Source organism: Branchiostoma floridae, chromosome 4 (assembly GCF_000003815.2).
Source record: "Branchiostoma floridae strain S238N-H82 chromosome 4, Bfl_VNyyK, whole genome shotgun sequence".
Lineage (NCBI taxonomy): Eukaryota > Metazoa > Chordata > Leptocardii > Amphioxiformes > Branchiostomatidae > Branchiostoma > Branchiostoma floridae.
In genome coordinates this window covers 19,670,613-19,697,559 of record NC_049982.1, presented here as the reverse complement: position 1 = coordinate 19,697,559, position 26,947 = coordinate 19,670,613, and the positions used below count along the sequence as shown (strand labels likewise).

At 40.4% G+C, this 26,947-nt stretch overlaps 2 protein-coding genes across 4 annotated transcripts; one reads left to right on the top strand and one right to left on the bottom strand.

The window, feature by feature from the left end:
• Positions 1 to 347: 347 nt before the first annotated feature.
• LOC118414165 (histone deacetylase 6-like) lies at positions 348 to 9,014 on the bottom strand. Of its 2 annotated transcripts, XM_035818016.1 has the most exons (12): positions 8,845 to 9,014; positions 7,069 to 7,158; positions 6,704 to 6,832; positions 5,417 to 5,620; positions 4,377 to 4,481; positions 3,809 to 4,004; positions 3,206 to 3,277; positions 2,991 to 3,050; positions 2,628 to 2,717; positions 2,224 to 2,327; positions 1,863 to 1,998; positions 348 to 1,823 (listed from the first exon to the last, which is right to left on the bottom strand). In XM_035818016.1, exons 1-11 carry the CDS (start codon positions 8,907 to 8,909, stop codon positions 1,905 to 1,907), a joined length of 1,209 nt encoding a protein of 402 aa, XP_035673909.1. In that variant the 5' UTR covers positions 8,910 to 9,014; the 3' UTR covers positions 348 to 1,823; positions 1,863 to 1,904. The 2 variants fall into 2 exon arrangements, with proteins under 2 accessions (XP_035673909.1, XP_035673911.1); XM_035818018.1 differs by lacking the exon at positions 8,845 to 9,014 and adding an exon at positions 8,244 to 8,426 and having other exon boundaries at positions 348 to 1,998.
• Positions 8,449 to 26,610, top strand: LOC118414164. Of its 2 annotated transcripts, XM_035818015.1 has the most exons (7): positions 8,449 to 8,873; positions 11,572 to 12,575; positions 20,199 to 21,053; positions 21,084 to 22,288; positions 22,601 to 22,657; positions 25,513 to 25,733; positions 26,061 to 26,610. In XM_035818015.1, exons 1-7 carry the CDS (start codon positions 8,600 to 8,602, stop codon positions 26,303 to 26,305), a joined length of 3,861 nt encoding a protein of 1,286 aa, XP_035673908.1. In that variant the 5' UTR covers positions 8,449 to 8,599; the 3' UTR covers positions 26,306 to 26,610. The 2 variants fall into 2 exon arrangements, with proteins under 2 accessions (XP_035673908.1, XP_035673907.1); XM_035818014.1 differs by having other exon boundaries at positions 20,199 to 22,288.
• Positions 26,611 to 26,947: the final 337 nt, after the last annotated feature.

Below are 26,947 nucleotides of genomic sequence, written 5' to 3'. Positions count from 1 at the left end.
TGATCAGGTGGCTATTCAGAATAGACACAAGGGAAACATTACATTGCACAACACTGGATAAAAATGAACAAAGCGTGATGCTTGGCAATGGCTAATTTTAGCTAGTAGTACATGTAGTAGATTTACCTGCAATCGTGCAATTTATGGGACACACTATTGCAGGTACGTAGTACGAGCTTTTTGACCAGGGCTTAAATGAAATAAATAAATGCACAGAAAGAAGATTCAAGTCTCTCTAAAGGTCTGATGGTGAGATGTTGGTGCACAATCTCTGACATGGTGAAGTTCCTTCCTCTGGTGCAAACTGAACTTTTTGACCTACAAACATCAGACATAGCGAACAGGACTGCAGATTAAAACAATATTTATTCCACATAAACACAATCAGGAGTTGCACACAATGAGCCACGTTTTGGGCATTCTAGAGGAGATGGTCACAACACCAGACCACAATAAATAACATTATTAAATTCTTCATTCGCTTTGTACATATTGGTACATATACTTATGGCATCTACTGTGCATAAAATTCTCTATAATTATACAGTATTTACAGGAATAAGACATTTTTAAAAGTGCATTTTTCAATTCTACTTCGACAGCTGCCAGTATCTTTGACAAAAACAAGTTAGCTTACAAATCACACCCACACCACCCAAGCAATATCTTTTACTAATCTGTCATTATTTCAGTAAACATCTTTATACCATATAATGATAAACAAGCATCTGAGGCTATATGTGATAGGTCCTAAATGTTTTCTGCTCATAGCTGCTACTCAAGAAGTGTGCCATGGCCAGAAGGTGGAAGTTGTGTTTTGATTCTTAAAACTGTTGCTACTATTCTTCTTAATATGTCTCCTGGTGCTAATGACCTTGATATTCACATGACAAGGTTGCAATTTGTTTGAGTAACAAATACTCAGATATTGTGCTAAATCACCCCCAACACTCTTGTACCATTGCAGACTTAAATTGTTAAGACTTTAAAAAAAAAGTTGTTTACTTCTTTGGTACACTTCTCAGCATAACTTTTGCTGTTCTAACCAAATAATGCAAGTCACAGACTTTTGCATCAACACATGAAAATCTACATGCATTCAACCTTCAGCACCCAAAGCTCCCAGTGTAGCAGTAGAAATTTGGAACTGTGCAGTATCAAATGCTAGTCTGCATTCTAGCATTGTTTCTGACAAATAATGTCTCTGCTATCAAAAAAGCACTTATTGGTCTCTAGGTCATATATAACTTCACCACAACACACAGCTGAGTGGTTTACTCATGTTGAAGGGTGGAAATTTCTAAAGATGTAATATTTTGTTAAAAATTGCAACTTTGGTTTGAAGTTGATTTTCACTCAGATAAGGGGAGCTTGGGTTCTCATCCAAGAATTTTAATTTTTACTTAATTTTTTTACATGAAAGTACAAGATGTAGATCTACTGTTAGGAAACCAAATACATTTGGAAAAAAACAATGGCAACAACAAAATTTAATGGAAAAAGCTCTGAATTTTGGTAACATTAAAAGGCATTTAATCTGGCTGGAAAATTTTATTTATCATCTACATGTATATACCATCATCAAAAGTTAAAACAATAAATGCTATTGACCAAACCAAATTGGATGGAATGAATCTTTAAGAATTTGCAAAATTATTTCTATTGTTGTACTGGACATGATATTTTGAAACAACTTGATGATGTGACAGTAAAGAGAAGTTCTTGACATGGAAAGGTGAGGAATTCCTATACAATTTAGTGATGTAATTCTTTCCTTTCTCAATGGTGTAAGTTTGCATGAAAGTACAGACCACTGAAATTTTTTTGCTGACATCGACACGGACAGCGCCCTCTGAACTGATTTGGAGCAGGACCCCGTAGCTGCTGGTGGGCCGTACATGTTATCAGTCATCAGGCAGGGAAGAAGGTCTGTGGTCCTGCAGACATTTCCAGTACTTCCGATGGGCTTGGATGGTGTTGGCAATACTTGTTTCTGAACTATGTGAGTGAAACATACGAAGACATGTCACATTACTAAGGAGAGCTTATGATCTACCACTCAAACATCATGACCACAGCATGTCCAGAACATGAGATATCAAAAAAGGAAGTTCTGCTGCAGTACCTCAAAAAGCCACTTGGGGGCCCATTAAGCTTGAAAGAGCAAACCCATTTATTACAGGATAAATTAGCAGTTCATACAAACTGTAACTCATTACTCACATTCTAGTAGGAATCCCTGAGGCAACAGTGGGTGGGGCCTCCCCCAGCAGTACCCTGGAACAGGCCGCCATACACTGCGACATCTCCTGTACATTATAGCCACCCTACAGAACAGAACAGGTTAGGGGTCAAACAGGAGAATTCATAGAGCAAAGGTCAGGGTTCAAACACAAATCAGAGTTCAGAGAGCAAAGATCAACAGTCATGCAGCACAGATCAGAGTTCATAGAGCACAGGTCAACATCCATACAACTCAGACAGATGGTACAAATGAAACTAATTTATTCTTGCAAAATTCTTGTTTTTCAAGGTGGATATAAGCATTATATCTAGAACACAGGCAAAGCCATAGAGGGATGTCATTGACTGTGGCACAATATGCCTCTAATAATGCAAGTACTCACCTCTAATATTAGCACAAGTTTACCCTGTGCTAGACTTTTCAAGTGATGTGTCATGTATGCATAGCATCCCGGCGTAACATTACACCGCCCCTGGAGTGGGCAGGGCAATATTGTACATTCAGTAGTCATCACATCAAACTATCTCTCCTGAGATCTTCAGATGAAACAATTAATAGATATGTCCCTGAAAATGTGTATCAACTTAACAACTTGAAGACATTACATTTACCTTGGGGAAAACTAATCGTAAAGTAAAATGTGACCTTTGTTCCCAAGAAATCGGCAATTAAATAAGAGCCTATGAACAACCTTACTATTTTTCAATATCTTAAAGCTCACAGTAGACAGATGATTGTTACTTACAAGGGGGTCTTTTTTTGCAGCATCAAAACCACAGGATACTAACACCAAATCTGGATTAAACTGCAACACAATCAGTAAAAAAAATAAGTAAATAGGCACAACACACTATCCTTCACAATTACTGAATTAGGTATTTTGCTGATAAGTATGTTTATGTTCAAACACTGACAAACAGGATTCAACTCATGTCGTTTCTGTGGGTAACAGTTTCTTACCTCCTGAGCAACAGGCAGAACGATTCTGTGGAATGCAGCTATGTACTCCAAGTCTCCTATGACCTCCGAACCCTGCAGCAAGAGTCATGCAATCAATGTCACACTGGAGCTTCAAATGCTCGGGAACTGGTACCAAAAATTCTTTTTTACTTTGTTTTACATTCTGACTAAAAGACGTTTGATGAATCAAACACATCTGACAACTCTTGAATGATGGTTGCAATGTATTATGATATATATATGATATGTATTATGATGCAATGATATATACAAGACTTACAGCAGCTGCTTCTGTATCTGTATCTATATAGCAGGTATAACCGCCATTCGGCGTAACACACCAGCTTCGCAGACACGTGGCGCGGCAGCAGCTGGTTATATTACACTGAACGATCCGTCACACCTAACTTTTGCACATCTATCTGCAAGCGTTCTTTAAAGCTATCCAGAGAAGATACTGTGCTTGGTGATAACAAATTCCACTCTACAATAGTTCTGGTGAAAAATCTTGCTATATTTGCTTGAGAAACAGCCAACAGTACAACATTTGGCAACAGATGAACATACACGTATTCGGTTTTACTTTTACTCAAAATGATTAACCTTATTCCATGCAACATTGACATTGAAGCCCTCGCCCTTTCCTTCCCCCACAGCAGAGAAATTGGATGCGTCCATGTACGGGAAGTACTTCCCCTGGTCGTAACGGTGTAGCGACAGGTACAGTACGCTAGGGTCTGTGTAGAAGGCATGCTGGGTTCCATTGCCATGGTGAATATCCCAGTCCAGTATTAGTATTCTGCGGTGTGAAAAGATTGAAAACATAAGTCATAACTTCAACACAAGCTAACAGAAAATCTCAAAGTTGGCATTCTTTACAAGAATATACATTGTAATATCTAGATAGAAGCTACCGGTCCAGCACTCTAAATACATGATGGCCATACAGTATAAAGACATTTCAGTCAGCATCTGTACAGTGGATAAAACGTTTGACACCATTACAATATATGGCTGTAATATATAAATGCTAGTGAAAAAATTATTATACAAATGAATAAACCCAAACAGGTGTGCAATGTAATATTCCAACATCAAGGACAATGACCTAGGCAGTAGTGTGTCAACTGTCATGTCCCTATAACGTATAAGAACAAGGCCTGTCAGCTACCTTTTGACATTTAATTCTGTCTGTGCGTATCTGGCAGCGATGGACGTGTTGTTGAAGAAACAGAAACCCACAGCCTCGTCCATCTCAGCATGGTGGCCTGGGGGTCTGGTGTCAGGGACGGAAGAATAGAAACACTTAAGCAAAAAAATGCACAATGAATGAATGATTCATATACTTTTGGCAAAAGATATATCACTAATACTTTAATAGTGTAACAATTCTATGAATATCCGCGTAAATAACTTCAGGTTGGCAATTATTCATATAGTAAGGTTCTTTAGGCACAACCAGGGAGTACTTACTTCCAACGTTTCAATGTAGAGAACAAATCAGAGGTCATATCAACAGAACCAATTGTGTAATAAACTGGGAGGGGGCTAGAGTCATCAACAGATAGGAAAACAAAAAAACGCCGGATTAAGGAAGCAGTCTGGATAAGAAAATCAGCTCCAGTCATGAACAGAGCTGGGCCACGTTTGGGACGGCATTCTTGCTGCTGCAGCACCACCTATATCGGCTATAAGTAGCAGCAAGAAGTGGTTTCCAGTCATTCTACCCTGATGATGGTATCTGATCGACATCGAAAATTGGAAGTAAGTACTCCTTGGTTGTGCCTAAAGAACCTTACTAATGAATTTTATGGATAACTGACTGTTCAGCACCAAGGCTAGTACCTTGATTCTATATTACTTATCATTGATTACTTATCACTGACTGTGCAGACTTGATTAGCCTGGGTACCATCCGAATTCTCTGGGGCTCCTTACACTAAAAATGCCACTAAACTGCCATGGACATTTTGGCAGTGGGCCACGTAAATATGTAGCTATTTGCTGGGGAAATTGGTTACCTAGCAACCGTTGCTAAGAAATTGCATTTTGAGTTGGCTCCACCCTTGAAAATATTTAGTACATACTCAGGATTCATCATACCAAGTTTCATGCTTTTACCACATTTTGAGCAATTCTAGCTATATATTGTACCAATCGCCTAGACTAATACATTTTGGACATGAATCTTGAAGGTACAAATGATCCAACCTGATAATAGCAAGCCCGTTGTCCACCTCCCCCTGAAGAACAGCTTCCACCAGTTTGATGGCACAGCCCACCGCCAACATGGCACAGCTGTACACATGAGGGCTCAGGTAGGTGGGGCTTCCCTCCTCCAGTTTGCAAGGGTTCTGGTTTGGATCCACCTCAGCTTCCTTCTGCCAGGCTTGGACTTGGGCAATGTACTCTGGGCTGTGCAGGAAGGAAGCAGTATGTATGATAAAAAAAATCAGCACTATGAATAGTTTTTGGATACTTCGTAAGTTTCCAAGAGGCTGTAGTGCAAGCTCTATGATTGACTTCACCTCACTACAGACACGATGCAAGATGCAGAAAGACATTCTATTCCTTCATTAACAGGCTATATAACACCAGTAATAGTATTATACAAGATACGTCGATGTAGGTTAGACATCCAGGTAATAAGATACACCAAAAAGTAGTTACTCAAGCAACTGGATATGATTTTGAAACGGTCAGACGTTTCGGATAGAATCCACTATCCTTCGTCAGTGACACTGAAGTGATCTGGAAGAAACAGGTCTTTTATACTCTAACTATGAATGAAGACATACTGGATAGTGGATTCTATCCGAAACGTCTGACCTTTTCAAAACCATATCCAGTTGCTTGAGTAACTACTTTTTGGAGTTATTATACAAGGTCTTCTGAGGTCAGATTGTCAGTTTAGAAATTCTTTTTTTTTTTAATGTGTATAATTGTTGTGTGCATACTGTAATTCACTTTGTCTTCTCGGTACCAAACTTTCACAGTCTGAGAAAATTTAACTTGTTCTCGGAACTAAATGTTCACTGTCGAGGCAAGTGCGCAGGAAAAAAGTCTGCGATTTATTTCTTATCAATAATGATAAGTTCACGTTACAGTCGTCACCGTGAAAACCGTGAACATAACAGTACATTGAAAAAATCAGGAATTACAGTAGTTCCTGTTCTTATGTTTGTATGGCTTCTACTATGGGTTGTATACCTGAAATAAAGAAATTCAATTCGATTAAAAAAAAATAGGTCACAACTATCCTGAATCCAAGCTTCATCACATCAAGTCTCCTTTGCCAACAAGTCTGCACATACCTGTTGCATCAAATCTCATCAGATGAATGGTGAATGCTTACAATGATAGATGCAGATAGCTACTGTTCTATGTTTAAGTTTTTAACTATCATTCAACACAGGAATTTTCTCACCTCGAAATTTGTGTTCTAGTAGTAACAATAATGAGCAATTCCTCCAGAAAAGAGATCCCTGCAGTTCTTACCTGTGCACAAGAAGGACCACCTCCTCTGTGGCCGGTCCAGCGATGATGCGGACACACCTGGACACTAGCCCCTCCTCCTGCAGGTAGTCATACATCTTGGACACTCGATCCGGATGTTCCACATGGTTGCTATGGAAACAAAATGAGCATGAAACTCAGCAGCTGACACAATTGGACGACCCATCTTGACTACACCTTGTTACTGATGCATGTTTAAGTAGCAACAATCTCTATGCTATGGCAACATGAAATATAAATCACGAGGTTTATCACTTCAATAAATAGATCTCCACCATACCATCTGTACAACTGTTTTTATTTTCTATTCAATTTAAATTTCAATACAATATTCTAGACGTACTTACAGATCGAAGCTACATTTATGAAGTGTCATTCGCTCATCGTAGACAAGCCCTGTTCTGTAGTTCTTCTGTTGTAGCGGTGAGGGGTCATTCCTAATGGTGATGAATAGAGGATTATATGTTGCAGAGGCACAGAGACAGTTCCATTTGCAAAACAGACACAAACCACTAATAGCGAAGCAGATCCATGGTGGCGTAATATAGTATCAAACCCACTCTGGTGCCCATTTGACTCCCTTTGGCCGGCCAGCTTTGATGCTATCTTATGGCACCGTAGGATCTGCTTGGAGATTAACAAACCACAGCTGCTTTATCAAACCAAAGTATGGTGCAGCTTAATAAGTCATGTATGCTCTGCAACATGTCATATGATATCACTTAATTATCAAGTTTCCTTTTGCACCTTGTAAAGATTTTATAAACTCAGACCAAGGACATTATAATGTTATAGCCGAGGACCAACTTATGTAATTACTGAAGCCCCTGAAACCAAGGAGCTTTTATCAGGCTCCTTGCTGAAACATTTACCTATTTTGAGAATGAAAAAGTGAGGAATCCAAGTTCTCTTTCATGATTATTGATTATCTTAATTTGAAACAAGATGATAAAAAAACTCTCTAACATCCATTTAATGGCATTGTTGATATTTTTGAGCGCGGGATCATAACTGAGAATATTTTCTGGTTAGCTACAACCAAGAACGTTATATCACATGTGATAAAACGTCCTTGCTACAACTAACAAATGACAAAATCTTATAATAAAATTACACAACATAATTTGACTAATTCATCCGTGAAATATTTTTTGAATTTATGTTACAGCTAGCGACTGTAAAAGTTGACGGAAACGTCTACGTCTGGCGGGAACATTTCTGGTACTGGTGGCAGGTGCACCGGTGTAATCAGGAACGTCATTTCCGCCTTCGTGTAAAATTTGAGAAAATGAAGTTTGCATAATCATGTCCTCCACACAACGTCTGTAAATGTTCTCCCATCTTCCAGCTTCCCATCGCGAAGGGTCATACAATATGAAACGCAAATCAAATTTGCGCGCCTTTGGCTCCCCGAGAGGGACATGGCTGCGGGGGGTCCAAAACAAACTGCGTTCCACCGGGAACCCCATTTTTGGGGAAACCGTGTCGTCAACTCGGAGCGCCCCTTCCGTAACCCCCCTACCTTTTCGACTCTGACATATCTCAGCCGACACCGTCCCAATTCCTCCAGCCTTCCAAATGCCTACAATGATTCCAGCTTGCAGGCAATGTCCTTTAAAATGCCAAAATATGCGATCATCGAATTTTTTTGCTGAAAACCTGACAGCCGCTCCCTTAGTGACCTTAGCTAAGGTCGTTATTTTTTACTTCCGGGTTCAGCCATTGTGTTCCCGCCAATTTTTTTCCCTTCATGCAGCGCGCAGTGTTTGTTTCATCATGGCGGACCCTCCGAAACTGACAGGAACTGATTTTTTCGAATGTTCAACGGTTGCTGTTGTTCCCTGAACCTGGAGGATATGGTAGTTGGACCGGTGAGATATGAGCCAGCCCATATCGTTCTCATCAGGGGATGAAGTGATCACGATCAGTTCAGACGAGGAGGCGTTCGAGAAGCCGAGCTTCACCCCGAGGACTCGACGTGCCCGAGCACGCTCGCGGTCGCCCCGCGGTCCTTCCCGGCACGGTGTCGGACGGACAGGGAGCCGTGCGAAGACTCTGCATGTTCTTAATGCCGATGACCCCATATACATCTCAGAAGACGAAGACAGCAGTGATGACCGTACCTGTGGTGAGAGGGAAGCTGACAGTGCAGGTAAACCATGCCGCTGTACACTGGCGGCACAGTCATTCTTCAGGGCACGTGCCGTGAAATAAATGGGAGTGTGCCGAAAAATGTAAACATAACTCAGCATGATCTCACTTAAAGGTAAACTGGCAACTGTTTATAATTTGTCTTAGCTGGTTTGTTTTGTCGAATATTGTTGAGAGATATTAGAAGGACTAGGAGAGTGTGGAAGAAAATCGTGGTTATAATCAGCAACCGTTGCAGCCGGGGATTCCCCTGCGTTGCCGTGCTGGATCAAACTAATCAGTAATTGAGGGGATTGTGTGATCCTGATTTGGACTTTGTCAGCGTAGTGAGATGATCACAAGTAGGAGCAAGTTTGATTTAAAACAGCTTAGGTACATGCTGATGACACACTTTCTAAGTCTTTTAGTTCAAGGAACAATTGTGCTTCTCACCTTCTGTATGGAAAAGGTTTTGTGAATCGGACAGTCCTTTGAATATTTATGGGGCTTTCAGCAGTGCATAAAATCCCATTGTCCTTGCCAATGATTTAGAAACAAAAGAGCAGGCTAACCAATCTTTTTCACAAGAAACAGGGACTCATGCTAGCCAAGTAAGGATTCCCTGACAACTTCAGAAGTCAGAACCTAGACTGTAGAGCAGGGCCCCAGTTTCAACCAGAGACCAATGACAATCTATGGTATTGTCTAAAACAAGAGTTTGAAAAAAATGTCTTAGATTTATGGCTTGTATAGGCATGTCTTCTGCCTTGTCATAATCTTGTCAATTTTTCATGGTTGGGTTGTGCCAAGTTGTTTGTCAGAGCAAGGAGGTCAAAAGAGGGACACAGCCTGAGGACAGACACCTGTTTCGAGGGAAGTAGTGGCAGTGAGTAGGTCAGAGGAGAGATACATCAATGTCAGTTTCTCCTCTATGCTGCTTGTAGTTGTAGCGGCCACCCTGCCTGTTCCAAGTTGTGATAGTATAAGTGTCCTTTGGTTCAGTGTTATATTGCTTCATGGGCATAGACATTACAAAATTCAATGCAAATCTTGTTTCCTAACTCAACAAAATGGAGGTGATTATGTTATTTTTGCATGGTTCCACATGACAGTTGACAAATTGCTTGGCCCCCATCCAAGAAGAGGCCTTCTGTGGCACCATATCATTGGTGTGGGAGTGATTCCACTGGGGGTCACTCAGGGTAACTGGAATGTACGTGTTCATATGAGAATGGTGTCACCAAGCTCAAATTTTGTACTCTCCAAGCAGAGGTCGAATCGTGCAGATATATAGTAGTAGTCGAAAAATACGCGAGTGTAATTTTTTCGACTACTACTATATATCTGCGCGATTCGACCTCTGCTTGGAGAGTACAAATTTTGCTCTTTGAAGAATCATGAACGGGATTATTGTGTGACAAGGGGGGATGCGGAATACAGTGTGTTTTATTTATATCATGCCAACCCAAGGAAACTTAAGTTTATTGAAAAAAAAAAATAGCGAAAAAGACACAACAATAATGCACATAGACTGCACGTGTACTGTAAGTTAACATAGCATCAACAACTTTATATGTCAATTCAAACAAAAGAACTTAAAGTCTGCCAGTTTGGTTTGAAAACAGTTGTTCCGAATTTTCAACAGCGGCATATGCAAGCAAGTTTGATTCTTTCTCATCAAATTATGGAGCCCCAGGGCTGGACCATAAAACTCAAGGCTAGTTGGAACACCATATCAAATGTAAATAAGGCCCCCAGGGATGATATGAATCCAAACACAGATATACTGGTATTTCCTATGTGGCCCCATCATAGCCAGGACCCAAGTGGACAAGGGCATATTGTCCACAGGAATGGCATGGTCCCAAATCATTCTTAGATTCTGATCACCATTCTAGACTGGCAGACCCAGAGGACTTATCATCCCCAAAGCCTGGAAGTTGACACTGGCTTTGGTTATGTGATTTTAGGAGAGGGCAAATGGGGTCAAATTCTAGGGAGTTCCATTTGTAAGATATCAGTTTGGAATTAGCATGCAGGGCTTGAAGGTTATTAGGTCACATAAACTTGGTATTATGATAACATCCATGAGCACATAATAAAATTTTTACCTGCTTCCTGGATGTGCATGACAGCAAGATCTTGCTGCAAATTTCTTGCTACAAGCCAACTTCAAGAAATATCGGTAAGTCCAGGGGGTTGTCCTAAAACATCCCATTGTGAAATGAGCTGTTCTGTTTGTTTGACATTAGGCCACAGCAAATAAATTATATGGATGACATCCTTAACAGACACCAAGTGTCAATAACTACAGCCATAGCTTCATGTATTTTATCGTCATGTTCACCATCTGCAAAGGGTATTTTTATTTATTTTTTATTTTTTATTTGGCAAAAGTTAAAGTGAGCATGCTACTAGTAACGTCATCCATGAAATTTACTTGCTGTGGCCTTAGGCCTAGACCCTTCCACAAGGTTGTTTCATATTCATAAACTGATATAGGTCAACAGGTCAAACTGGTATCCTCTAGATCTTAGTACTGTAGTAGAGGTTGCAGTGTTATGCAGTTACATGAATGACCATTTCCCAGTGTTAAAGCCTTGTCTTTTACTATCCTCTTCAGGCTCTTGCTTGGATGTTTTGTCCCAAGTTTGTTTGCTTGCTAGTTTGCTTGCTGCATGCACTCTTCCCTATCTAATTATATGTGTACTGTTCTTTAGGTCTCTTGTGTACCAGAAGTTGTGCCAGTCCAATTGTCAAGACAGAACATGAACCTGAAGACCACCAGGCACTTGTCAATGGGATCTCAGCCAGCCCCACACTCACCTGTCTGAAAGAGGAGGGTGGCCCTGGTTGTAAAACAGAGAGTGTAGGAAGGGAAACAGGCATGGGTAACAGTACCAGCAGCTCAGGGCCAGATGCAGTGTCTGGAGAGCTGGAGGACAGGACACTTAGTTACCATACCAACCAGGTGTCTACTGAGAAATCTGATGTGTTTAAGATGGAGCCTAGTCTTGCAGACTCAGATGAAGAATTTCAGGCTGCCATTAAGGCATCTCAGGAGCATTCACACTTTGAGAGCATGAGTGAGGAGGAAGCCCTGAGAATTGCAATTCAAAGGTCTCTGGGAGATTTGGTTCATAACAGGGACAGTTCCCAAGAGTCAGATGATGACCCTGACCTTGCCAAAGCCATTGCTCTGTCAAGGGCAGAACAGCAGACTTCCCAAGGTCATGGAAACATCACAGAGGCTGCAGTGGCTGGGCCAAGTGGACTTCCTAACAGTGTTAGTAAGTCATTCATTGCTTCATGCTCACAGTCCTCTTCAGACAGTGCCATGTGGGAAAACTTGACAAAACCTAAGGTAGAAACAGCAGTCAACCATGGGGAAAGTGATGAAGGGGTCCCAGTGGAGCCCTTGTGCAATCCTGACACACCTGCCTTGCCCTTGAACCAAACAAATGATGCAATCCAGAATTTCAGCAATGACACATCACACCTTACCTTCCACTCCCCAAATAAAGGCAAGGGAAAGGGCAAAGGAAAGGGCAAAGGATCATCAAGTCCCAAGGTGTTGAAATCTCCAGTGAAGAAGTCTGAGGAAGAGGTTGACAGTGACCTGGAAGTGGCTCTAATGTTGTCACAGGCAGAGGCCAATGCTCAGAAACAACTCCTGGAGGAGGAAGATTTGATACTACAGAGAGTATGTGCAGAGTCATTAAAGGTGAGGATACGTGCCTCTTGTGTGTGCCATTTATTAGTTGTATGATTATTAGAATGCCTCCAACATATCAAAACCATTTTCTGGGTTTTGTTTTGACAGCTTAGTGAAGGAAATTTTGCCAAACCTAACAAGTCCCAATCTGACATCTCTGCATTGAAGTTTTTTTTTAAAATCTGTACCACTGATTCCCCTTGAAGTAAAATGCACTTTACACCACCCCATCATCGCATACAAAAGCATTACTGAAACACCTCTGCAATTCTGCTATGTTTGATGTGCCCATGATGTACATGTCTACTTGTGGTGTACCTACCGGTAAAAAATCATGGAATGGGAAGAAATTTCATAGGTGCCAAGGTCAATCTCTGATTGAGTACTATACATGCACAGTACTAGATACTACGGACAAGTATTGGCTGTGCCATCGTGTTTATGGCTTTGATGGATCCGGAGCATATGGCCTTGACACAGTTACATGTAATTTGCACATTTTCACATTGGCCAGGAAGCATCTTGTCTTTACTACTATTGCATACGTTTTAGGAGGACTGGAATTATTTTTTGTGCTCTCTAGTTTTTGTTAACCTCTTACTTGGGGATGTATATGTATGGATATTGGACAAGATATATGTTTGGTAAGTCATTTCTGTGTATCAAAGCTATTCTGTCTATTTTACTTCAGATGACAGGCAGGTGTTTTCCCTGTGTTCAGAAATTAATAGTAACTAAGGACAATTGCAACAGTTCTATAAAAACATTGCTATTTTGACAGGAAGAATATTCCATTTTATACAGAACTACAAAAAAAGAGTTTAATCTTTAATGATTTGCACATAGGGCTGCTAAATCTGCTTTTAAATTTTAATAGCCACCTGTGGGAGACAGCATTGTTACCCAGGTACAAGGTAATTTCCGAGGTATGCACACTTCGGACATCCTGGTGTTCAACGCATTTTTAAAAAGGCCTCGATGACGATGCTTTTGAAGACAACAAGGTCAAAGGTTTCAGTTCTTTTTCGGGGCAGGTCAGCGGTCATGGGAAAAACATAACTGTTAACATTATGTTCATTGCCAGATTTATAGATAATAATCACACGTGCTCACAACAACACGAGCATAAGTCAACAGCAATTTCAAATTTCTGTTGGTGACCTACAACTTGTGTAAAAGTGTGATCTATTGTCAAGAACTGTTGCATAATAGCCCAGATCTGTTGAACGGACAGACTAGAACGCCACCATTTTATTCCCGCAATTTTTTTTGCTACGCCAGCAGTAAATTTTTACATCATTTTTACGTGGTTTTAACAGGCCAAAGTCAATTGAGAATTCTTGACAGTATACGTCTGTTTTCTCATGACTTTGTATGCAGCTTTAATGTTTAAAGGTAGTGGCAGTTAATTGTGCCAAGTTTCTTCATGGCAGTGGCAGTATTATGAAACCCACTTACACTCTGAGTCTAATCCGTGGTATGTATGATAGCGATACAATGTTTTTAGTAGGACAAGAGAGACAAAAAAGATAGACAGAGGAAGTGGCATTTTGGTAGTATTTTAGGTTAAATTTATGTCTTGCAGGTACATCAGCAAAATGTATATTTTGAAATTTGAACCTTGTCTGATATAACCATAAGTGTAATCTGCAGTTTGAAAACAAGCCGTTATTTTGGCCTAGAAATATCAGCACTCAAGCCTTCTCATGTTTAGTTCTCATGACGCAAATCATTATTAAGCCTATATGGGTTGGAAAGGCCTGTAAATCAACACGACTGATTCCTGAGCGATCTGAAATGTCAACATGTCTGAGTCTTGAGGGTTAACATGAGGCAGTTGTACTCAGGGGACATATCTGTTCCTTCCCACTGTTTGGGAATGTTGTAAGTATGACCCAATAACATACCAGTGTTACTAATTGTGTTAGCTTGTAGACTACTTAGCACATTACTTGTGACAACTTTCAACATTCATTCTGTTTTGTTTGCAATTAAACCTTATTTGTCAGTGGGACATATACAATAAATCTTTTTATTCTTTTTTGTTCGCAATGATTTTAATACTAGTATTCAGTTTTGTTGAAAATAGATAGATTTTAGACTTTGCCACTTCCTTTTTTTTTCACTTCAATACCCTCATGTAGGTCTTTTTGGTTCGTCCCCATGTCAACTATTTATAGTACTATGCGTCAGTGTCTTGTGACACTGTTATTATGTGTCAGGGAGGGTCTACAAGAGGTTTTCATGGTGTTAGATACAATTCAGGGCCCCTGGGGCCAAAAATCAATAACCTGGATATCTAAATACCTCATTAGAGATAACTATTTCCAAATGTAATCTATTTCTTTGATGTTCGATAATGGCTAGCCCATATATTGATTGATTATACATATTTACCATGTGCATAAAGATGTTATCTTTGTCATTTATTTAAGTTGATAACACTTTTTGTGCTTATGTGATTACTGGACGTTGTACAGTATATTATAAGCCAAAGGAGATGTATGTACTCTCGCCTCTCAAATAAACGTATCAGTACGTTTATTTTTTTTTTCCAAATTGAGCGCGTGAAAAATATTATATTGAGGTGACAATGGACACGGACGGCCATGTATATTTTGAGTGTTGATTTTCGTAAATAATTGTAACATTTTCTCAATTTAGCAGTTTTTAGCGTCGACATGAAATCTGTAACATATTAGTTGTTATTAGTATGTGAGGCCTCAATACGATGAGCTACTTTTACAGCATGCTCTGTTCAGTGTGAACTGCGGGAACTTGGCATCGAAGCGTCTCACAAAAACTTTGTTTTCGGCACTTTTGAACAGGAGTTAATGGACAAAACCATATTTTGCTCATTTTGGGTGTAAATATGTGCTTCAGTTGGGGGTAATGTCTAAAGAAAATGTCAGAAACTAAGTAGTGATAATATATTGTACAACAATTTTCCATGATCACTTGCTTCAATTTCCAAGTAGAAAATGCATGTACATGCACAAGTATCGTGTACATTTTCACTTGTTGAATTTGAAAGCACCGTTGGCCCCCGGTAAGGGGTAATAGCGGGGAATCTTTGCCCAATTTTTCAAAATTACGGATACTGTAAATCAGATCTATTTTGTATATCAACTTTTATTACAAAATGGAAAAAAATTAATAAGTATACCGAACAAAATATGTCTAGTTATTCTCTTCCTTATTTACACAGTTAACTGATATGGTACTCAGGCATAAACAAATAAAAAGAACCTACCTGCTTATCACCTTTCCTTGGACAGAAGTAGCAAGTTTACATGTCAATTTGGTAATTTTCTGGGGGAGGGGGTTACTTTTATTCCAGGTGGTACTTCTATTTGAGAGGTGAGAGTAGTATATTAACTACACAAGCTGATCTTGTCATCCCTGTATTTTAGCAGTTCAAGCTTATATCATGCTTATTCAAGTGTTACAAAAGTGGTTTGACAGGAAGAAGTTGCACATTGTATATTAGATGAACACAGCTTAAATACTCCATTCATCACACAGTTATGTTTCTTGTCAGGTAGTTATTAACAGAAGTGCTGAGGAGAGGAAAATACCCAAGTGAAACAAGTCAAGAATATACCGCAATGTTCGGGTTGAAACCACTTGAATGATCAAAAGACTGATTCTTAGTATATAACAGTAAGAACATACACAAGATACCAACATACATTTACAATGTAGTATGAAATTATTTTTTTTTATTTTGTCACACATGTAGGCTAGTATTTTTTGCTATAAGTATAAAGTTATCAAACTATGTGTGATCAGTAGGACCTCTGCTAGATTATAAATCATAAAACATTCTGATCTTTTGTTTGCATGGTACATTTTAGGTCAGACCTTAACACCCAGTTAATGCTCCCTACTAGACCCTCACAGGTATTTCCCCATGATGCAATCATTCTGGTCCTGCTGGACCAATCACCTAGAGTCAGGTGGCACTGCCCATGCAAATGAATCATGTGACCCCAAACAATAGCTTCTGCTATTCCCTGGGGAGTGTGTATTGTGTTTTGTGGAGCATGTTGGCTGACCAAAGTCTGCTATCAGGTGCATCTTGTTTGGTGAGCTGGACACATCTTGTTTGGAATGGTCAGGGAGGGCAACAGCTGTCTGAACCGGTTAGTTTGATTGCTTTGTTAGTATACCTGCAACTGTCTATAGGGCAGCCTGCCTGCCTACACGTGTGAACATATCTACCGGTACATGCTTATGTTATACCACTTCCTTATAAGGGCCACCTACGAATTATCCCACCATGTTCTCACAGTTTGCATGAATCCTGTAGGAATAGTGTATGTGGCTATGTTGAGTTTGAGTATGGAACAGGTGTCAGTTGACATATCATCCATGCATCATGAAGCCATTTGCTTTTAATCTATTAACACCTGCAGCAGACTCCATGATCCAGTAGTCTGCTTTCAAACAGTCATTGTTATTTTAATGGCTGGGTTATCTTGGTAACAGCATTTAATGATACAGTGTAATCATAATTTATTGTTGTCTAGACAAGTAAGGTACAACGTACATAAGCTCTGAAGAATCATGAGAGCAGAATAGTGTAGAGACCCGAAGTGAACGCATTGTGTATCCTGCAATGGCGACAGTCCTGGGGATATATTATAATCCTTACTTTATAATTATGTATGTACAGAAATATATGACGTATATACTAGTAGCAATATCCAAGAAGGCAGTAAAACTTGCCTTGTCCTCCTGATAGCAACCTCTGTTCAACAAATGCTAGGTTTCATATAATTATGCTAGCTGGTAGTCAGGTTGTCTGGAAATATGCAATGTAGGTCACAAGCTTGTAAAACTTGTTCTGAGACATGTCAATTGTTGATTATATCTCACACACATGTGCTCCAGGAATCTTGGATGTGCTCCTTGTAAATTGTAGATAGATTTTAGGTGTCTTGAAACACATGAATTAATGAAGTCATAAACCTCACTTTAGTTAACGCTGGTTTACCTATATACGTTGTTTTTGAAAACGGTATTCAGGAATATCAAGTCGAGAACGGTTGTTTTAAAATTGTGATATTTTCAAAACATTGCAGTTTGAAACCACCGTCGACTTGACATTCCTTGATACATCTTGTTTTTTAAAAACAATGGATATAGGTTACCCCCAGATAAAGGTGAACCAGTATTACAAATTTGTTCCCCACAACTACATACATGTATCTTCAAAGAATAATTCTTGTCAGCTAAAGATATGGACAGCCATACACTGTATATTGGCAAACAAGTCGCCATATCAAAAGTAATATGATATCTGGACTTTTTTTTTTTGTAAGGAGTATAGCCTCCAGGTGAATAGTGCTAAGTGGTACAGCCTTTTGAAACCCTATTCCATGGCTACCATGATTATTTTTACCCATAATGAGTATTTTGTAGCAATGCCAACATGTTAAGTACAAAACTGTATCACAATTCACATTACATTATTTTGCAGCCAGTGAATGCATTAACATGAGTACTGGTAACAGACAATGGCACGTAACTACCAAATGGCTTGCTTGTATGTGACAGGATTTTTGTGAAGATGTATTGTACAAATTTGCTTTCGAGCACGCTCATAAACATGTGTCAGGCCTCTAGTCTGGATTTATTTTAGTGTATACTAATTATAATGGCGAGGTAGCAAAGTAACGTGCCAAGAACATGAACAGGGATTTCGTATTTCCACTTAGTTCACCTTTTGTACTTGGAGGGTGTTTTACTACCACTAGCAGAAACATAGTACCATTATCTGACCTTAGCAACAATGTTGTCTTTCAAAATGACCTGTCAAAAGTATTCTTTTGTTGTTACCTGTTGCAGGTATGCATGTATGTACATTGTGTATGCATAGAGTTTCAACTGTAAACACTACAAATGACTCATTTTCCTTCTATTGCAAATTGAGTCCTAGCAACAATCACAATACATGTATGTCATGACAATCTGGCATGACAATGGTTAGCCTGACTAAAATCACGCTCCTAGCAGCTTGCCCTACACTACAGATGCCGACACATAGGGGGCCATTAACCCCAGCCAGAAGAGATTGTGTAAACACAGGCTAGACAGTGGTGAGACCCTCCCTGTTCCTATTTTCTTACAGAGGAGTGCTCACAGATGGATGGGTACTTTGTCAAGAGGTTCAATCATTGATATACTTTATGTTCAACACCCAAATTTGTGCAGCAACTTATTTTCAAAGCCACAACAGGTGGAACAGATTCCAGGTCTAAGTCCCCAGTACCTGAGTAGGTCTTTCAGCCCAATCTAGACAAAGTTACCTTAAAATTACCCAAACAAAGGTAAGCTACGTTAGGTCCAATTTAGACAAAAGTTTTTCATAGCCCAATTTGACCGATCATTATTGTATGAAATGGTTTCTGCTGTGCCTTATCCTTAGGATCCCTTAGATCTGCTACACGGCTTGCAATAGGTCAAAATGTGTCCCCATGATTGCGACATTAGTCGGACAACCATGTGTAGGTTAGTATAAGCTTAAAAACCTATTGTGGTACAACAACATGAGATTTGTCTCCATCCATGATATATTTATAGGACTATTCCAACATGTGACATTTGTAACTGAGAAAAACATTGATGGATAAACACTATGGAAATGAAGACCTCATTTGCATGATTAATGAGAAAATTTTATAATCTTTCGGTAAATGATGGGAATTTCTTGTGCCATTTGGAAGTTATGTGCAGGTGAATATCATTGAACATTCAATATGCAAATGAGGACCCACTTACATAAATTATCAGAAAATGCTATGAAAGCCCACTTTCTTAAGAAGCCTTAAGTCATTTTGATATCAATTGGCATTTGACAAGAAATGTGACGATTTTACATTCAAGTCATTTTCACCAATGAATAACAGTAACAACATTCATCCTGACTTGTCAAATTTGCTGCATACAGTCCTCCTATTGTAACTTGTAAGGAACTGGCTTGGTCTGTATTGGATTTTGTTGTTTTGCATAGCTGATAAACTGCCTTAAGGCATATTACCAAATTTGTACAGTAAGTTAAGTAAGTACAAGCTGCATAAGACCAGGCTGTAAGGTTTAATCCACACACCTGGAAGGACACCTGCTCTTTTTGATAATGGATGTGATTTTTAACATAAAAATTATTCAAGATGTGGCTCTCCTTAAAAAAGTATGTCCTGTCTGTGAAGACATCTCTAACCAAAGCTAAGCACTCCTTTTCACCTCCTGGTCTGGCATCCAGGCTAAAACATATGACCACTTGTAGATATTGAAATCTGTATTCCAAGATATATATGTACAAGATAGTGTTTTGACAGAGGAAAATGTTTGAACAGCAGTGTTTCTCTTTCCATATACACACTGTAATTCATATTCGTTACCTGGAATGTGGATTGGGTGTTTGCTTACATACTATATGCAGTCTCATTGTGAATACAAAATGTACTACATTGTATTGACGCACGTAGACAATGTTTTATCTTAACTTTTTGTTGAATATGCTATGAATGTGTGTGTCAATAGACTACGCTTGAGCTTAGTTACGTATTCATGTAAATCACCAACATTTATAAATTATTTCTCTGTACTTCACTCTAGTTTGCACAGGACTTCAACAGGACCCAGGCTACCGACCAGCAGTTCCGCCCAGGTGTAGCAGGTACAATTCTTCATCTGCCGAATGGAACGGCCTGCTCCCCAAACGGTAGTGACTCCTCTCATCTCCCACCTGGAACATTCTCACTGCAAGGCGATTACATAGGGACGTTTTCATCTGTATGTACCAAGTCTATAGGTGGCTGCTTGTCTGACAGCGGAAAAGGGTCTCACGGCTGGCTGTCAGATGAGAACCCGACGAAAAGAGCGAATATGACAAACATTGAAGGTGGCACAGAAGATGTCTCCTCACACAAACTAACAAGTAAAACTTTGGCTGGCTCTTTTAAACTGTTGGAAAAGTCTAGCTCTGCAAAATCCAAGTCACCAAGCAAGAGGAAGTCATCCCGTGGTGGGTCTCCATCCTTATCCACTCCGACAAAACACAGAGGTAATGTAGGCACAACAGAACAGAGCACCCCCACTGTGAATGGTGTCCACGAAAACTGCATCAAGATGAAGGACTGTCGTGTAGCCTTGAAGAGACTTACTGAGGAAGAAATTGTTCGGCACAGCCCCAAGGCTAAATTGATGAAAAGGCAAAGAGTGTCAGATTCAGATTCGAGTGACTGGGCAACACCAAGAAAGCGCCAGAGGTCGGGTAACAGAAAGCCCATAGTTTTGTCGGATGACTCTGACACTGATAACCCTGTTGGTGGAGCCAGAGCCAACCGAAACAACACATCTACTGAGTCATCTACTTGTACCTATGCAGTTCGGGAGGCAATAAAGAAAAGGAGGTGTCAGCTTTCCTTGGAAGATCCACCTTCTGTTATTGAAACACAAGCTGCATCATCACTGGAAACACTCAGAAGAAGTGTTGACAAAGGAATGGAACGTTTGCCCCATGTTGGCAATACTAAGGAGTCAGTGGCAGTGGTCAGTGATGATCACACCAGCAGTAAAGGCCAGGCAGAGTCAGAAGAGGATTCAGCTATTATCTCTGATGGCAGAATAAGCTCCAAAGACATGAGTGATGATGCACTCCCTGACCTGGAGTTGATATCATACTGTCCAGCAGTGAAAGAAAGGTATAGCAGTGATGACCTACCTGATCTAGAGATCATAGATGCCTATTTCCCATCTGCCACATCTAGTGTGGCCGTCCCTGTCATCAAGAAGGAGCCGTGTGATGAAAGAACTAGCGACAGCACAAGAAGTTGCGCAGAGTCTCCCGTGCAATGGAGAAGGAAGCCCAGAAAAGTCATGGAACCTAAGAAATCACAGACATTGATGACAGACTATAAACTATCCAATGATTGTGGTCCGTCCGTGTCGAGGCCTCAGTCCTCACTCAAGAAGAAGAAGAAGACATTTGGTCAGCATCGCTCCAACATGCTGAACTCTTGTGAGGATGCAGAAGATTATGACGCCTATCTGTACCTGATAAAGTCCTTCACTACCCGTTTACGTGCAAACTCACCAGACACAACAAAGTTCATCATAAAGGAGATCCTTCTGAAAAGTAAAAGTGAGACCATTACATCAGAAGCATTTCAGGTCCTTGAACATGTCCAGAATTTGCATCCCTTCGAGATCAAGTCAGAATCTGATACCAAATGGTTCTGGACACTTTTGCAAACTCTGTGCAAGAATCTAGGTCTCACAGAAGAATCTGCGGCACCTTTGAATGTTGTGTCTTTCTACAACAATGCTCATGCTCTGCAATACCTGGTGAAATTGTGCGAGAATGACCTTAGGAGACATCTGAAGTCTCAGCAGCAGTCCCTAGTGAGACAGTTTTCCTCCGAAAGACATTACCAAAAAGTTGAGGAAATTCTCAGGTGGACTGTTAACTCTGTAGAACTAGAACACTTGACAGTCACTGATAACAGTTGCAATACTCCTAAGAAGAGGTCTCAATCCTCAAGTAGGGCCAGCCGTACAGTGTCGTTTGGGAACATCGCACAGGTGAATGCCCCATCATGCCTACAATCTCTACAGAAACTGCTGCTATTAGTCGAGGAGGCCAGTGACAGTCCTTACAATGACTGTCGGACGATGGGGAATGAGCTGCTTACTTCTTACATCTGTTTGCCAAGGTAGGTTAATAATACACCATATTGTGTAAGGCTTACATAACTAGATTGCTAGCTCAGAGTTTATCGAACATGTGGTTTAGCTGAGTTTTGGAAGAGAAGTTGACTGGGACTGGCATTAAAGCTGGACTTAAACATGGGGTACAGGTAAATATGTGTTTTAGGATATGAGCTAGGTTTTTGTATTAAGGGTTCTTGGAGCATCTAAAAAAAGCTCATGGTTGCTTGTATGTCTTTATTGTGCAGCCTTAAAGTACAATGTTTTATGCCATTTTTCTTTCATGTGTTAACAAAGCCCTTTAACCCCTTCTACAGACTGAGGGACTGTCGAATGCTGCTGCAGACCATGCAAGCTCACCAGCTCAGGCTCTGGTAGGCAGACATACTCCGTTCTCTCTCTGTGGACTTACTCATCATCTACAATGTTACTGACTAATGTGGAAACGAAGTACCAATTAAGAGGACTTCAACTTAACTGAAACTGAAAATTCCATTCTACTAAATGTGTTGTTTTTGAAGTGAACAAAGGTTGGAGTTTCCTTTACTCCGTGGGCAACATCTCCAGCAAAGTCTGTAAACATGTCAGATTTTCATTTGCCAATATTTAGTATAACTGTGGTGTGAAATATTGAGCAAGAAGGTACTCTCCAAGCAGAGGTTGGTGGGAAAAATCATGACCTTTTCCTTTACCAAGGAAGGCCGGTCGAAAAAAATTATGAATGGAAAAGGTCACAATTATTCCCACCAACCTCTGCTTGGAGAGTACTTAGAGAGATTTTGTCAGCTACCGGTAAACATAAGTACCCATAAATCTAATTGGACAAAATCTGGAAGTCTAACATCCTTAACAAACTAAAGGTCCAAGTGTTCACTAGTGGGAACCTATTCTTCTGTTGTATGGTGCAGAACAGCGTTCCCGCCAGGTTCTTGAAAGTATGCGTCCAAATATTTGGGAGGGGCGTAATGAGCGCCGGAGGCGCGAGACGAGCTCCGCAGGCGCTCGCATTCTAGGGGGGTCCGGGGGCATGCTCCCCCGGGAAAATTTGGATTTTCAAACTCTCTAAAACACAATTTCCTGCAATTTGAGAGGAAAATCATGCGCTTGACATTGGCTGTTGGTTGCCTCTTTTAATATCTACTCCCGATATTCAGTAATCGACGACCGCCCTCTCGAACCCCAAAAATACGTTATATATATATATATATATAAAAAAAAAAAACTACAAGCACAGGGAATCAGCCTTCCGTGATCTGGCCCGGGTACAATTTGTCCAGACATGAAAATTTTGGATTTTTGATGCTTCGCAACAGGGCTCTAGCCAGTTCGTCAGCCCATGGAAAAATTCTGCCAATTTTTTCCGTCATTGAATAAAAAAATGTCTACCTCGTGCGATCGATGTTGCGCCCTCCCGCATCAAATAGTTTTCCGAGACGATAAAATAACGACGCCATCACACTTTGTGTTTTGTTCAATTTTTCCCGATGATTTTACTCAAATTTTTCGAATCGGTGGGGTTTTACAAGGCCGCGCCGTCATTTTCCACGAGCGTGCATTTGTTTCCTGCGACCTCAGGTAACCCTGTTTTCGGCGTGAAATCTTTGGCTGGATTTCTTTTTAAATAGACCAAGAACGTTATACATTACTCGAAGGAGGACGATCTGCTGCCTTTTTGGCAGTGATCAGTGCCGGTGTAGCATTGAAGCAGTAGCCAGAAATACGTCCAACGTGCTTGGCGCTGCGATCGACGGTCCGTCTGGGGAGGGGGGCGTGCCGCGCCATGTGCCACGGAGGCCAACGCCAGTGCACAGCCGACTCGATCGACACTTGACAACAATATTGCGGCCCCATTTCTGCCACAAATGTTGTCTTTTTGAAACAAAAGAAATTTTGGAAATAACAAATAAAGTTTATAGTTTTGGATTCTTCACTTATTTGCCGCGCACCACTTTTTTAACTTGGATAAATGGGGAAACTTTAATAGTAAATTGTTAGCAGCTAGGAAAGAAACTTGCCAGACGACACGGGCGGCTACCAATATCACAAAACAACGTCACGTGCGTCGGAAACTTTTGGTTTTTTCCTGGTGACCAATGACAGAGTACAACATTACATTTATGAAACGCTGATTGGTTATAAAGATGATTGGATTTGGACCTGGTGGCCAATCTAGACTGCTTGGCGCCGGCGGCCTGTTGTCAAAGATACCGACTGCCAATCAACTGCCCACGGCGTGAGAACATTTGTTGAGATGTGCAACACTCGCGCAGAACAGTTTGTTCAATACTAGTATTGCCCACAAATCTTTAACAAATACGTGAAAATGAGGACAAGTAAGTATCATGTTAAAATCAGAATATAAAATCTGCATAAGATTTCTTCCAGTGTTAAAGAATCCTGACTGTCAGATGTATTCACGGACTACAAAAAATTACATTGCGCAATGGACAGCTCAGACTGGCGCGTGGCAGTCTGTGTCGCACGTGGGTCCGCTAGTTGTAAAACGTGCCGCGCTCCGCCCCATGCCCAGACTACTGGGATGACCGGAAAGTGAAGAATTTGAAGTATGAATTGTAAAGGTAGGATTCCTTCTTATAAAGACAGATTTTTTTAAAGATTCCAGATACATTTTGTACACTGGTGGTACAGGTCAGCCTTTCTTTCAGATTTTTTTATGGACGCATTCAGCCGAGCCGAGTGCGTCTTTCCAGAAAAAAATGCGTCCAAAGACGTAAAGACGTATGCCTGGCGGGAACGCTGGTGCAGAAACCTGGACACTTACTTGCCAACTCCAAAACAGATTAGATGGGACCTACACAAATTTTCTTCGCAGAGCACAGAATATATCTTGGACTCAACATGCTACTCTTAAAACTGTTTATGGAAGTCTCCCACGGCTATCTCAGAAGCTGACTCACCGAAGGGTAAAATTTGCGGGACATTATTGTGGAGCCAAGCAGGAAATAGCTTAATCCATTCTCCTAATATGGAAACCAAATGGCCGGGTTATGGTACATTGCAGAAGTTTGACTTTTACGGACTCTTTAACTAGAGACTCTGGTATCAAGTTTGTCAACTTAGAACTAGCAATGTAAGATAGAGTTCTATGGAGTGATATATATATAAGCCTAGTCCTGACCTCCAGTCGATACTGTATGCATGTCTGTATAAAGGCCTGGATGACAGTGTTTCAGTACATGTAATATGTTGTACAACTCTGCCATCACAGGTTCCTGGAGGTGATGTTCTTTAATCAGTGCAATGACTACTCCCAGGGGCTGCCCCTCTCAGTAACCAAGATAACCAGATCCTTCTTCAAGTGCAAACCACGAGCACTAGCGGAGGTTGAGGAGGTAGGGGACGACAAGATGGCGCCTGTGAGGGAAGCGTGCGAGGAACTGGCCATGTCGTTGTTCTTCATCCTTCAGAGCTACACCAGAGTGAAGATGGGTAAGACTATCTGACAAAACATCTTGAAATTTTTATTCATGCTTGACTTTAAACACACTGTAGCTATTTGGCTACTAGCACCAATTCTCTGTTTGTTATGGGTTTAGGCAGCAAGGAGAAGGTTCATCTACTTATGGTGTGTAGTTTTGGAATGACTTTCAAATCGTAGATGAAATCAGTAGATTTTTTGTATGTTATGAAGTAGCTTTTTGAATCATGATTAAAAGATTATTAATTGATAGAATAACGTTCTGGTCTTTACGATTGAATGAAACAGTTCTTTTCTGTACGACTGACTTATACTTTTACCTCTCCCTACATGTGTAGGTCAACACCACCCCACATCCTCCGTCCCCAGAGGAATGACACCCTCTACATTCACGGAGCACAGCTTGTCATCGTCAGATCTGCAGGCACTGGAACAGATGCCAACTGAAGTAGAGCGCTTGAAGCTCCGCCTGGAAGACTTGTGCTCACCTCTGTCTAAAAGGACACACAACTACCTCCAGCAAATGGTGGTCCTGGGAAAGTCTGTCCAGCAAGGTTGCAGGAGGAGAGGAGAGAGAAGATAAAGACTAGACTGTAGAGTTTGTAGATTGAAGTAGTTGGGTTTGATGAGGAGAAAAAAATGCATCACATTCAGACAGACAACAAGCTTGTCAAGAAAATACAATGCTCAACAAACATTGCTGACAAAGATAATTCAGTTTTGTATCATTTCATGTCAAGCATGAAAAGTATGTACATATAATGCTTCTGAGAAATTTCTCTGTTTTTGTACTTTTTACTATTTTTATGCTTCAAAAGTTTTGTTGCACTGGTCAGTCAAATTGCTGTTGTGATGAAACTTTTTAATTTAACATTGAGTTTTGATAAAGAAGAAAACATATCTCCATAAAAAGAGGCTACATTCCAAAATCCAGCAACCAACATGACTCATTGAGTCAATGCGTGGATCCAAACTCAAATCAACATCAGGCTGCATGTGGTATTGTTAGCACACATTTGGAAAAGTTGATCTGTGACATGTGCAGCTGTGATTGGCCCTTTTCTTAGTTTGCATGAGTGATGTAACAGCAAAAAGACTTTCAATGAGGAATGGTTGCTGTTGCAAGGTGACAGTTAAGGTGTATGTAGACTAACACTAGACATAATATAAATGTGACATGTTGTTCAGGTATATTGAAATATATTCTAGGACCTCATCTGCAATA